Here is a 14,796-nt window from a genome sequence, read left to right as displayed (position 1 = left end):
ACTTTCACTTTATAATACTTTGTTGCAAAACCTTTGCAGGCAATTACAGCCTGAAGTCTGGAACGCATAGACATCACCAGAGGCTGGGTTTCATCCCTGGTGATGCTCTGCCAGGCCTCTACTGCAATTGTCTTCAGTTCCTGCTTGTTCTTGGGGCATTTTCCCTTCAGCTTTGTCTTCATCAAGTGAAATGCATGCTCAATCGGATTCAGGTCAGGGGATTGACTTGGCCATTGCATAACATTCCACTTTTTAGCCTTAAAAAACTCTTTGGTTGCTTTTGCAGTATGCTTCGGGTCATTGTCCATCTGCACTGTGAAGCGCCGTCCAATGAGTTCTGAAGCATTTGACTGAATATGAGCATATAATATTGCCCCAAACACTTCAGAATTCATTCTGCTGCTTTTGTCAGCAGTCACATCATCAATAAATACAAGGGAACCAGTTCCATTGGCAGCCATACATGCCCACGCCATGACACTACCACCACCATGCTTCAATGATGAAGTGGCATGTTTTGGATCATGAGCAGTTCCTTTCCTTCTCCATACTCTTCTCTTCCCATCACTCTGGTACAAGTTGATCTTTGACTCATCTGTCCATAGGATGTTGTTCCAGAACTGTAATGGCTTGTTTAGATATTGTTTGGCAAACTCTAATCTGGTCTTCCTGTTTTTGTGGTTCACCAATGGTTTGCATCTTGTGGTGAACCTTCTATATTCACTCTTGTGAAGTGTTCTCTTGATTGTTGACTTTGACACATATACATCTACCTCCTGGAGAGTGTTCTTGATTTGGCCAACTGTTGTGAAGGGGTTTTTCTTCACCAGGGAAATAATTATTTTGTCATCCACCACAGTTGTTTTCCGTGGTCTTCCGGGTCTTTTGGTGTTGCTGAGCTCTCCGGTGCGTTCTTTCTTTTTAAGAATGTTCCAAACAGTTGATTTGGCCACACCTAATGTTTTTGCTATCTCTCTGATGGGTTTGTTTTGATTTTTCAGCCTAATGATGGCTTGCTTCACTGATAGTGACAGCTCTTTGGATCTCATATTGAGTCGACAGCAACTGATTCCAAATGCAAATGTCACACCTAGAATCAACTCCAGACCTTTTACCTGCTTAATTGATAATGAAATAATGAGGGAATAGCCCACACCAGTCCATGAAATAGCTTTTGAGTTGATAGTCCCATTACTTTTGGCCCCTTAAAAAGTGGGAGGCACATATTGAAACTGTTGTAATTCCTACACTGTTCACCCGATTTGGATGTAATTACCCTCAAATTAAATCTGAAAGTCTGCAGTTAAAGCACATCTTGTTTGTTTCATTTCAAAACCATTGTGGTGGTGAATAGAGGCCAAAATCTGAAAATTTTGTCAATGTCCCAATATTTATGGACCAGACTGTATATATATAATGTGTGTGTGTGTAAATAGACCTATCAATCTATTTATCTATCTATCTATCTATCCTGTGTAGATAATATAATTGTAAGTTTGACTTACCACATGGATGCTTCTGGTGGGATTTCTGCCACTTAAGCGGGTTCACATAGCACAGGTGCTCGCACTGAGGAACAGACAACCAGGAGGGGGAGAAGAATAGCACCACCTGTCACAATGGCTGTGGGACAGTGGAGGACCTGGGCAGTGGGCTTACAAGGGCTGTGGGGAGAGAGAAGGTGGGTAGATGAAGGCTGCGGGCAGGGAGAAGGAGGGCTAAGCGTGGCTGTGGGGAGGGAGAAGGCTGGTTAAGCGAAGCTGTGGGGAGGGCGAAGGCAGGCTAAGCATGGCTGTGGGGAGGGAGACGGCAGGCTTAGAATGGTTGCGGGGAGTTGGAGCCGCAGTAAGGGACACTGCTGGTTGCACTGTGCCCATGATGGGGTGGTGCCCCTGTTCGGCCGCACTGGTGGAACGTGCCTTGAGCCAGCCCTGCATGTGCACATCCATCTGCAAACACAACCTAGGAGATGGTTGTACACAGTGCGTCCACGGAGGCACTTCCCAAAGGTAGAAATTGGACTTGCACCTATGTACAGTGTATACATAAAGTTGAGAATGGGGACCACTAATACCGGTGGATCTCTCTCTCTCTCTCCCTCTATATATATATATATATATATAATAAAGTCCCCAGTTTAGGGGTCTGCCTGTTTGTTTTGGCTAATCTCTGGACCACTGGACACATTTTTATGGGATTTTCGCTATTCTATACAGCATTGGTCAAGGAAGATTTAGGTGAATGAACCATTCATCTGTGAATTAAGGGATCTGAGCAGTGACAATTTTAGTTAAGTAAAGTCACAGAAAAAAATCTTGCACCAAGCCGATGTATAGGAGCTGGCTAGGGTGCTGAAACAGCAAGAGACGATGAGAGCCAATCATAGCTAGCAATGTCCCCTGTTCCTTAACAGCAGCCTAGAGAGGGTAGGGAATCGGGGACTGAGCAGGGTCACATCTGAGGCAGACAGAGAGTGAGAAACAGCCTCCAACAAACCAATGAAGATGCCCTGATGCAGACAGAGTAGCCAGGAAAGAGCCAGGGGAGGCATGGCTATCAGGATTTAAAAAAAAAACAATCATCAGAACACCATCAAATTATTTCCATTTGATGGTGGCAAACATCTGACTAACACCATCAAATGGTAAAAACACTAACATCGGAACAAAAACATTGAAGGTTAGTAACCATCGGATGCCAATGTCCATCCCTACTCTGAACTTTCAGGTGGATTCAGGCCACCAATCCTCCACTGTGAAGTGCTCTCTCTACAGCGTGATGTTCTCGCTCAGCCACACGCCCTTGGTGAACAGGAGGCACCTCCCGTGGAAGTCAGCACTGTTCTTGGGCAGGGGCGCCATGGTGAAGAAACTCAACAGGAAGCCCAGGAAATACAGGGTACATTGCAAATAGGACATTGCTCATCGCCCATGTTTGGCAACTGGGGTGTGGTGCGCATGGAGGCTGCAGAAATATGCACAGGTGCCCCAGCCTCTGGGACATGCTGCTGATAATGTTTACAGTAGCTGCAATACAAATCTCTCATCCATGATCCTTCTTCCCTTCCCAGCACATCCCAGTGGCGGGAACCAAGCCAGCTGCAGGGCAGCAGCAGTGGGGGTTGTGGTGATACTGGTGAGATGCAGGGGGCAGAAGTGAGAAGCAGGAGGCTGTGGTAAGATGCAGGGGACTGTGGTGGCATAGCATAGGTTGTTATGAGATGCAGGGGGCTTTGGCGAGATGAAATTGCTCCCGGTGCGAAGCCAGGGCAGGTCTCTAGTACTGTATAAATGTAATTTATAGTGAACATTATCATGGCCGTGGTACTAGTAGATACCACTATTCTTATGAACATTGGGTGTCTTTCTCCACAGGTTTTAATTATCCCTACTACAAATGATAGTGCGATCACAATTCAAATGAATAACAATGAGTGTACACAGGCTGTTACTACTTGTATCAGAAACAATGAGTCTGCTATCTAAACACATTGCCATGGTTAATATAATTTTCATATTTATGGATACCATGACATATTTACTGAATTATAAATTATTTTTTTAATATGTTACAGATCATTATCAATGTAAACAATATATTTAAAATGTAAAATACAGTATATGCCTTGTGTTATCTATTTCATGTGGGAAGGAAAAGGTGAGAATTAAACAGATGTAACCTCTATGTGTGAAATGCTTGGAGAAACTAACTGTTTACAGGAAGCAAAGGAGACACATAAGTTAAAATCCAATATTTATTATTAATAATAACTCATCAGGAAACACTAACTGGCTTACACATGTGTGATACTGGTCAATTATCCCAATATTGTAGCATTACCTATATTGCCAGATAATGATGCTAATAAAAGGGCACTACCACCTGTACAGGGAGCAGAACGCTATTGCTCTGTGTCCTTCCAGAGCCTGGAAGGCTGCTCTGTGCATTCAAAATTAAAAAGTTCCCTAGGCACCATTATCCCCACACCACAACAGATGAAAACCAAGGCTGTGTGATGGTGAGTGAGATAACCAATAAGCAGCCTCAAACACAGGCGTTCATTCTCATTGGTGCTACTGCTCACATCTCTTTCCACCACCTGGGTGAAAATAATGCTTCAGAAATAATAATATAATTTTCAGTCCTGTTCGCAAGCACACTCAGAGGGTGACTGCAGATTGCGTTATGGTAATACTTATATGTGTGGCCAAATCGAAAATTATATCACCCAATGTGAATTTTGAAAGGCAGGATTGGCCTTTTTGTGGCAAGTTTAGGTTTGGCTGTATAAGGTTAACCAAGTACACTGCCTGTTAAAGTACGTAATGAAACTTTGTTTATTTTTGTATGTTACTATGGAAACTTCCATATGCAAACGCAGGGGGGTTTCCAGTTTGTCCCGAAACCCCTCCACCTGGCAAGCAGCTCAAATCATGACCACAATAGCAGTAGTATATAATACGCTTTTACTAGAGCTGCGGCCACAACATGCAAAATGGAACGTAGCTGCAGCATATGCCCAGTGGTGGCAGCTTCTACTACCAATTCTGCTGTGTGTGTAGATCTGAGCGCTCAATCAGAGTTTCGAAACAGAGAGCCCAGAGAGCAGCTACCAGCAGAAAGAGACAGGTGTCTTCATATGAGGTGGGAGAATGTGTGCTTAGAAAGCTTAGCTCTGCCTCCTACTGGCTATATTATGTAAACATATTTATTGTGGGATGTTTTACCTTTTACTGGTCACTTATGTTATTTATATGAGATAAACGTTTGATACAGAGTTTCTTTTTTAGACTCTCTCCCCTACAGCCAGTGCCAGAAAAAGGCTAAGAATCACCCAGTGCTGACCCACCCCAAGTCATGCCATTGCACGCATGATGTCATTACATCATGCAGAGGGGGTGGGGCCAGCCACATTGGGGAATTGCAGTGCTTAACAGATTGTCCTGAGGACGCTCTGATCGGCTGCACAGACTGCAGGGTACCTCTCTGGAGCATCTAAAGGACGCTTTGACCGCACTGCAGCAATCTTGGCTGCAGGGTGCTGTTCCAGGCACCCAGCTAGCCAAATGCAAAGGTCATGGAGCAGCGATGGTGCTGACCACCTGGACCGCCATCAGGGGAGGACTGCTGGTCTTGGAGTCCCGGGCCCAGAGAGAGCAAGGGACCCATGTGGGAGAGGTGCAGATATGCACTGGCAGTCAGTGAGAAACAGCGCCACTGTCCGCATGTCAAATATGGCATCAGCTGCAAGCCAATCACAGCTCGTGGACCGGCAGACAATCAGGAGCGGCACCATACTTGACATGCCGATGGTGGCGCAGTTTCTCACTGACTACCAGTGCTTGTCTGCAACGCTCCCACCGGGGTCCCTTGCTCTCTCCGGGCCTGCTGAAGGAACGAGGAAGCCAGATAGGTACATAGTCCCTGCCCTGTGCCTCTCCACCTAGTGCAGATAGCCTTCCATGCCCCCCCTTCCAGCCCGCCTTTCCTGCCTGTGCCTCCCCCCTACTCCAGGCAGCCTTCCCTGCCCTGACCCCCTCCCCATTCCAGCATTCCCTGACCCCCAGTCCAGCCAGTCTTCCCTGTTCCCCATTAATGTCCAGCCTTCCCTGCCCTGTGCCTCCACCCCAGTCCAGCTTGCCCTGTGCCCTCCCAGTCCATCGTTCCCTGCACTGTCCACTCCCATTAAGGTCTGGGGGGGCTGCCTATTTTGTCAGTACCGGGCCCCACAATTTCTTATGGCAGCCCTGTTGCGCACAGAACCTTGTGCTCTGTGTGGCTGCATCAGTAGCACCCCCTAGTTACGGCCCTGCCTACAGCCCATACTACAGACCTTGTATAGTGTTAATTATTAATACTGTATTACAAACACTATACAGCTGGCCCTATTGCCACATGTAATAGCTTACTGTTACCACTCTTCATTTATATGTCGGAATTACTACATATACAGCATTTGAATGAGGCAGCTTGTTATGTGCTAAGTATGCCCTCTTGGGCTGACCACACTCACTCTATATACTTACCTCTTTGCAGTCTCCAGAGTGCTGCTCTGCAGCACCGGGCCAGCGCTGCAGAGCAGCAAAAAATCACTAGGAGAATGGCGCCAGCCATTTTCCCGGTGACTTGCGCATGCACAGTAGAAATGTCCCCAGGAATAAAGCACATGCGCAATAGATTCTGGCAACAAGCCAGAATCTACTGCACTGCCAGGAGGAAGGGGCCCGCACTGAGGGGCATTTCTCAGCAAGTTTAATCATATGGAACGAGTCAATGCATATGATAAGTGGTGCCCAAGCAAATCAGCTCCCAGCTGTCATTTTTCAAACAGATGACAGCAGGGGCATTTTAAGAGAAGAGGGGGCCAGTGTGCAGACTCAATGCAGGCCCCCTCCTATCTCTAGCGGTGCTATGACGCGTGGTGCAGCAGTATCTTAGTGCCAGAATCTACTGCGCATGTGCGGGGCTCCAGAAAAATGGCACCTGCGCCAGTTTTCTGGGGACAGCAGTACTGCAAATGCATGAGTCACCGGGAAAATGTCCGCCGACATTTTTCCAGTGACTTTTGCTGCTCTGCAGGAGACAACTGACACGTAAAGAAGAAGAGTTTATGGGTGCAGGGTGTGCGGTTTGGGTCCCCTGGACCCAGGGGCCCGTATGCACAGCACAACCTGCACCCATTATGGATACGCCCCTGGATGACATTTAGGATCTGATGCTGGAGCACTATTATCATATGCAATGAGTTTTAAAACTTGTTGCGTATGATTAAACTCATTGATAAATGGGCCCCTGAGTTTTTCAAGCATTTGAAAACCCATTTGTAGAAATCCCTACATTTGCACCTTACTTCCATAATGGCAATGGCTCAGCATACTACAAGGTAGACATGAAACATCTGGATATCCAGGAAAAGCAACAGTACAATCTTCAAGCTAAGGTTCCAGTAGGGAAAATGCTTCAAATCTAATGGTGTCAATTTTGTGCTGTAGTGGTGTTCATAGCTAGTACAGCACATGAAAACAGGTTTAAAAATGGAAACCATTTTTTCCACTGACTCCACACCCACTCGCGATGTTACTTGCAGTTTTTCAAATGCAGCCTACTTCATTTACTATATTTAATGCTAGTAAAATGCATTGAGGTAAAGAAGTGACCCCAATGACCTCCCAAAGTTAAGTAAAACAAGTACATATGAAATATAAACATATATGAACTTGCATTTTTAAAAGTTAATGAAACCTAAGTGGGTACCTGGCAAATCAGCAATTTAGAGCCAGACTAATATGAAATAAACAAGCTCCATAGCTACACTGTAATTAAACCAAAAGAATGATGTTTGATACATGTGTAGTAATAATTACAGCTGACCTACCTCTGCAATGTAACCAGGCAGTATGTGACTGATCTTAGCTTGCGGAACCGTAACACTATATACATCCTTTCCAAGTACCTGAAGCTCTGTTAATGTAAGTTAAATAGTACCTATAAATACTTATGCAATTTATAGGACATGTCCAGTTTATGGACTTTTTAATGATTAATATATTTAATAAACACAAAGGGTACTTTGTGTCCCTAATGTTTCCTAATTTGATTTGTTTGTTAAATGTACTTTTTAGCACTGTGTGCGTGTAACATTACCTGCAAAATAAGAACAATCTGTCATTACAGAGAGTGCTTATTAGCTCTACGCATGCACAAACCCACCTCATGTTGCACTATATGCGCAATGTCAATGTGATGAAACCCACAGAGTAAGACAAATCACAAGTGCACAACTCCAAATTACTAATTATATATAAATACATTATGCAATAACATTTTGCAATAAATAAATAGACGTTTTTAGCATACTCATGGCCAAGGTTATGGGCCTACCCATCATATCCAGGTAACATATGTAGGGTAGGTCCCTAACATACTAAGGTTCATATCCAGAGCGCAGGACACCCCCAAACCAGCTCAGCCTAGCCACCCCAGGGCATCGCTCTAATGAGAAAGGTGAAGTGTAAAGTAAGATAGGTAAGAGCAGCTACGGCTGCATATATAGGATGGAGAAGTGAAAATACATATATAACAAACAGTAAAAGTGTTAAAATGTGCAAAAAAAGGAAAAATGTGTTTATAATGCGATGCCCTGTAGCAGACCAACCAAAGCAATCCAGGGGACCCAAGCTCCAAAAATCAACCTAAAGTTGCACTACAGCATAGTCTAGTACCCTTTCCTATACAATGAAACCCACAGAGAGGAAGTATTGTGTAATAATTAGGGTTTATTAGATGGTTAAAGATCAATTTAGAGAAATGGACATTTCCTTAAAAAAAATTAACTTCTTTCCGCTCTAGGGACAAATTTACATGTGATGGATGCTGAGGAACACATGGGGGGAGGGTGAATGTGAATGAGGCCACAAAGTGCTGAGGATGTGATTAAACTGCACTTTTAGCTGCTGTGACTTACATCGGCAGTGTCCTTGCCATCTTCCTATTTTGTCGAGAAAAACAGTATATTTTTGTAGTTTTTGCTAAATATTTATATTAAATCCATGCACTTTGAATGTGTACTTCTTATATTATGCAACAGCGAAGAATAGAATATCTGTGCTACATAGTGATTTAATACTAATGGCAACGTTACAGATACATGACATTTCAAAACTGTGATTAGTTACAACACGGCCTATTTTGACTTTCAGTTTTTAAGTCGATGTGATCTAAATGTAATGAAAACAATTAGGAAACAGCGCTGAATGGCAGGGGAGGGGTTAATGTGACAAGGCAGTTTATGCCCCTGTTACTTAGCCAACTTGATTATCAAACATACATCAGTGTCCATATGTCAGGCAATGTTTGTGACTTGGGAGGATGGGCAGCTTTGCAACCCCCACCTCCCGGATGAAGGGCAGTAAATGAGTATGTAAGAGGTGGATCCTGGTGACTTGTGACTCTGATTTTGTTTACAGAGCACAGACGCCTCATGCCAGAAATACTGCAGAGAAGCCAAGCTGAAACTTAGCAAGAAGCAAACACTGCAGACTCACACATGCTGTATATACATGTGTGTGTATATAGTTTGCTGTATACTTTATTATTATGTTTATTTAAAGCTTGTCTGAGTTGAATTTAGACCACCTGCAATCAGCAGCTAAAAACATTTCCTTTTCCAGCAATGATATGTAATACAGGAAGCATTCAACATAACTATGCAACAATAATATCACATTTCCCTGAAGCACAAAAGAGGCACCTATGGCAATCATGCATACACAGAGAGACCTGTTATGTATACAGTACATGTAAACTAGTGTGCTGTTGAAGTTAAATATTAACATTTGTTAGAATGCATTTTTGAAACCTCCAATTGATATAACCTACATTTATTTACACCAACCTACACAGAGGTAAGTAAACCTGACTGACTGACCCCTGCACTGCACCGTGCTGAAGTCTATGGGCAGCAGGACCCCCTATGATGTCTGCATGTCAATACACAGACATTTCAGCCTCACTTGTGGTGCATACACACGGTCAAATTTCTTATCAGATATGAACGATAACGATTGTAAAAATCATTCAATGGTTCATATCTTTGACATGTAGGGCATGCATTGACGAACGATGCGCGTTCCCGCATGTCAGATAACAATCTCTGACATCGACTGTGTTTGCAGATTTTGACGATTTCAATAATTTTAATAGTCAGAAATCGTTCATCGTTCATCAAATCGTTGTAAAAATCGTTCAATCGTTCATCAAATCTGACCGTGTGTATGCACCATTACTCTAGTACTGATCTTGATGTAAAACATTAGGACAAAGCAAGCCATACAAAGGTAACATGTTATGGTAAAGATATATGGGTAGTTATGTATCTAGAAATACCCATAATTTAAATAAATAAACACGCACTTATGTTGAATTTAATAATAAAAAATCATCTATCCAACATCCTATCTGTTTATCTATCTCATAACCTTATAAAGTTAACCACTTGAGTAAATGTTTGATTTATCATTGAGATAGATTAAGGCTCTGAGAAAAATAAATAAACCATTGTCTTTTCATTCTCCATTGCCTAATAGCACTATCAATTTATAGTGTTTTTTTTTTCTTACAAAGGAGCAATGAAAAGAAAATAAAGACACCTAGTGGAAGCTCTGCAGCTCAGCCTGTGTGAGGACACTGCAAGTGATCAAACACACGTGTCACCCGGAGAGGAGAGGGAAAGAGAGAGAGAGAGGGGAAGAGAGAGAGAGCAAGATAGAGAGGGGGGAGAGATAGAAGCGACAGCATCAGGGTCAGGATTGCTGGATCTCTTCCAGCCCTGGCTGTTTATCCTTAATCCAGGTTTTACTTGTGGTTGCCTGCTAGGCTTTTTTTTTCAACCTCCCCCCCCCCCCCCCCTCTTTGCTCCTCCCTTCTGCAATCCTATATTAACAAGCTGGGAAGAAGAAACACAGTTCATTGTTGGCCAGTCCCAATGCCTCTCGCTGAAGAGTGAGGGAAACCACACAGCTCTGCAGCAAGATCACATTACAGGGTCACCCACAAGAGTACAAAAGGGAGAGCTGCGCAGTCCTTCTATATGCTGGGATCTACTCCCTGATCCTCTTCAATCAGCATTTTGGGATCAATCACAAGGGGTGAGCGTGCATTTATTTATCTGCTGGTCCCGTGGAGCTGGGCTCATTGTCTCTTCTTTCAGTTGTTTTTTTTTTTTTCTCCCACTTATGGAGGCTGAGATGGGAGACAGATGGCAGCGGTTGCTGTGGCGATCTGTGCCATGATAAATAATTCAGTCTATTCTAAAAGTTGGTTAAATAGTCATGTTACCTTTCCTGTGGCGGCGGTGGTCGGGGAGCTGCGATCTCTTTCTGGCTGCTTGCTTTGTACAGTGTGGTGGATCGGTGCAAGAAGGCAGTCCCGTTATTACAGCTCTCTCTGTATTTTACCGGTTTATTTTTATTTTTAAACCGTAAAGTTGCGGAAGTGTGTGTGTGTGTGTTTGTGTGTGTGTTATGGGTTAAAGCATGTGTGCAGGTTGTTTGGATGAATAAGTTATCCAAGTAAGCAGTGTACAGTGCTGGGTAATTGGTTTCTTTATCCATAAGCCCTTCTCTGGCTGCATTTTCTTAATGGAGTTGAAATCCTTCTGAATTGTGGCAGACATGTTTATGGGAAATAAGCAGCTCTTGCTGGAGAGGACTGCTGGGTTGTTACACCAGAGCTACTGAAAGCCAGCCAGCCATCCAGGCTGCAGCCCTCAGCATATGGGCACGACTTCAGCATGATGTATGTACTACCTTTGTTTGCATTGTTGCCTGAGACCCTGACTGGCTGCTTCTCACTCCCTGCTGTACGAAGTTCAGTATTTATATTTTATCTGTTTTGGTGTAGGATGAAGGAATCAGTATTTTCACTGGTACCAGTGTCTCATAAATTATATGTATTTTTTTTTATTATTAATCCTGATTTTATAGCCTGTGTAATAATTGAGGTTAACATGAGCTTTTGTTGAATGGTTACAATTTGCGGTGTTAACTTCAATTGTAAAACCGATGTAGAATGGCTTGGTGTAGGCTGCATTGTAGATTACTGGATCTTAATTAATGTATTGCTGTCAGGGCATAATTGTGTTCTTAAAGTCTCTTATGTGCCATTGCTTTTGTCAGAACGGTGTCAAGGGATTCATGCTGATATGGTTAATATGTTAGGACATTATTTCCTAATCTAGTGTATTTGGATGGCTTGTAATGTGTATATATGTGATCAGCAGTAGCGTGCACAGCTACACAATGCAGGAAATGAGCTCAGGAGAACAAGGGTTTATAGGCAAATATAGATACAGTATGCACTGTAAAGTGTGCAGTTCACATTCATGCAGATTGAAGAAAGTGACACTTGATTAGTCTCTGATTTTATAGTTTCTGGATTCTAGAATTGTCCGTTATCTATTGTTTCCAGTTAAATAGGCTGCATATCTTACGTTTGTATACTCCTTTTCTAGGTGTGCAATGGCAGACCATATAATGGCAATGAATCATGGCCGCTTTCCAGATGGAACAAATGGTCTTCACCACCACCCTGCTCACCGGATGGGAATGGGTCAGTTTCCCAATCCTCACCATCAGCAGCAGCAGCAGCAGCAACAACAACATGCCTTTAACAGTCTGATGGGAGAACACATGCACTACAGTGCAGGGAACATGAACTCTAATAATGGCATTAGGCATACCATGGTAGCTGGGAATGTAAACGGTGGGCATCCCAATGGCAGTATAGCTCCAGCAGCCAGATTTAACAACTCACAGTTCATGGGACCGCCTGTTACAAATCAAGGAGCACAGCTTACTGCTAGCATGCAACTCCAAAAGCTGAATAACCAATATTTTACACATCATCCTTACCAACACAACCACTATATGCCGGACTTACATCCTGCAAATCATCAGATAAATGGGACAAACCAGCATTTTAGAGACTGCAATCCAAAGCACAGCACTGGCATGCCTCCTTCAGTCAGCCACGTCCCTGCAGCGATGCTGCCTCCTAGTGTTATAGACACTGACTTCATAGACGAGGAAGTTCTAATGTCCTTAGTGATAGAAATGGGTTTGGATCGTATCAAAGAACTACCTGAGCTATGGCTTGGACAAAACGAGTTTGATTTTATGACAGACTTTGTTTGTAAACAACAGCCGAATAGAGTAAGCTGTTAGGTCTGTTAATGAAATCGTGCAAAAGAAAATTTTGAACATTCCTCCATGGACACCGAATCTTGCTTCCAGAGTTCACTATTAATCTGTACAGAATATATATATCTATATTCTTTGATTCCCACCTTTTTATTCTTCCTCTCCCCACTGCCTTGTTAATTGAGCCACTTTTCCTGCAAATACTGTGTTTCTGCAGTTTGTCTCCTTTCTAGAGTCAACCCTGTATGGTATTTTGACATGAATCCTTTAGATTTTGTTGGACTGCATCAACATGAGATACAATTGTTGGTTGCATGAACCTTAAAAGCAGGTCTATTGCTGCACTAATGCTGCCATGTTGCTTCATTTAATCTATGCATTGCTGTGCGCCTTTTTATTTTTGTTGGTTTTATGCTAACTGGAAGTTTTAACAATATGGGCCAAGCCTTGCTGGATCAGGAAAAGTCCTACTGTTTAATTTTGTTTTTTTTCTTTTTTTTTGTCTTGCGTTCAAGTATGTTCCACCCATGTACAGAAGACAATAAGGGTGGAATGTAATCAGTGTAAAACATTTCACAAATTATTTTTTTCCCAATAAAATGTTTGACACTGTGCTAATAGTTAATTTAGTTCATGGAAAAAATACTACTGTGTTTAAAGCTTTTTAGGAAATTTTGACAGTATTTTTGTACAAAACTTTTTTTTTTCTGAAAAAAAATACCTGTTAATTTATTCTATTTTAATTTGCCAATGTCAATAAAGAGCTGCAAAGTGCACTATTCTAGTTTGGTGTAACATTTAATTTGGTTGGAATTGTTTAGACACAGAATTTTGGTGTTACACTTTAATGACAGCAGTATAGCATTGGATCAAAGTCCTATATTGAAAGAAATGTACATTTTTGCAACTGTAGTATTTCAGTGAGGAGCTAGTACTACAGGAGCTTGAGCACCCCAATATTTGTGCTGCCTCAGCCACTGTCTGCACATGGCATTTTTCAGTAATTGGGTCGAGGTGAAGTAAGCAGTGCCAATCCTGTATGTTGACGTAATCAATTGTATTGTGTAATTCACAAGCTGGTACTTAATTTCTGGGTAGTATACTTTAATTCACAGAACATTGGCTAGGTATCTGTAACTGAAACTTAAATTCTCCGGTCTTGTACTATAAATAGAAGCTGCTGTTTTTTTTTTATATATGCTGAAAACCGAACACACCTGAACTTTGGGGTTCTGAGTAGGACAGAGTCGCTCTGGTCTTCTTGCCAACTTTGGAACTCTGACCGTCTCTTGCATGTTTTGGATTGCATTTAAGTCCCTCCCTTATGTTTTCAGGTGCTGTGACGTGGTCAAAATTGACTGGATATGAATGTCATTGGTGATAATACTATAGGAACAAAAACTGGACCAATTTACATGATGATGGATATTTTTTTTTTCTTTGTTTTTTTTTTTTTTTTTCTTTAAAGAAAATGAAAACTGAACCAAAATACTTGAGGGTGGTTTAACCAAAACAAGGCTGATTATAAAACCAAAACACAGGGTGGGAGCTGTTTGTGCCATGTACAAATATTTATGAATTTGCAGACATGGGGTCTATTTATGAAGCCTTGGCTGTAGATAAAGTGTACCAACCAATCGACTCCTGTCAGTTTTCAAACACTGCCTGTGACATGGCAGTTAGGAGTTGTTTGGCTGGTACTTCTGTTCACTTTCTCTCCATCCAAGGCTTATTACATGGGACCCCAATATATTTACTTCGAGTCTTGACCTCTCTGAAGCACAATATGGCAGCTCCCAGTCACTGAATTAATAAGAGGAATGTAAATTGTCGATAGTTTTTATATTATACATTTTAATGAAAACAAACAAATCCCCTTGATCCCTGCTAGTACTAGTTACTGAATTTTACTGCTGTGCTTTTTACACTGAATGGTTTGATGCTCAATAACAAATCTATTAATTTTAAATACTCTTCCCCTTCAGGCTATCCCAATTCTACCACCACACTTCTATAAAACTTGTTTAACAAGTATCCAGTTATGCAAGCATGCAATCATTCAATTGAGTTTATTATGGGTCATACTGTTAATTCATAT

General features: G+C 42.3%; 1 protein-coding gene across 1 annotated transcript; it reads left to right on the top strand.

Annotated features, from left to right (window-relative positions):
- The first annotated feature begins 10,475 nt into the window (after positions 1–10,475).
- CITED2 (Cbp/p300 interacting transactivator with ED-rich tail 2) lies at positions 10,476–13,474 on the top strand. The gene is made up of 2 exons (XM_088454256.1): positions 10,476–10,646; positions 12,011–13,474. Exon 2 carries the CDS (start codon positions 12,018–12,020, stop codon positions 12,720–12,722), a length of 705 nt encoding a protein of 234 aa, XP_088310382.1. The 5' UTR covers positions 10,476–10,646; positions 12,011–12,017; the 3' UTR covers positions 12,723–13,474.
- The last annotated feature ends 1,322 nt before the right edge of the window (positions 13,475–14,796 follow it).

This window comes from Taudactylus pleione, unplaced genomic scaffold (assembly GCF_031769625.1).
Source record: "Taudactylus pleione unplaced genomic scaffold, aTauple2 ptg000006l, whole genome shotgun sequence".
Taxonomy (NCBI): Eukaryota; Metazoa; Chordata; class Amphibia; order Anura; family Myobatrachidae; genus Taudactylus; species Taudactylus pleione.
The sequence above is the reverse complement of the archived record's forward strand: the minus strand, read 5'-3'. Positions and strand labels throughout refer to the sequence as shown.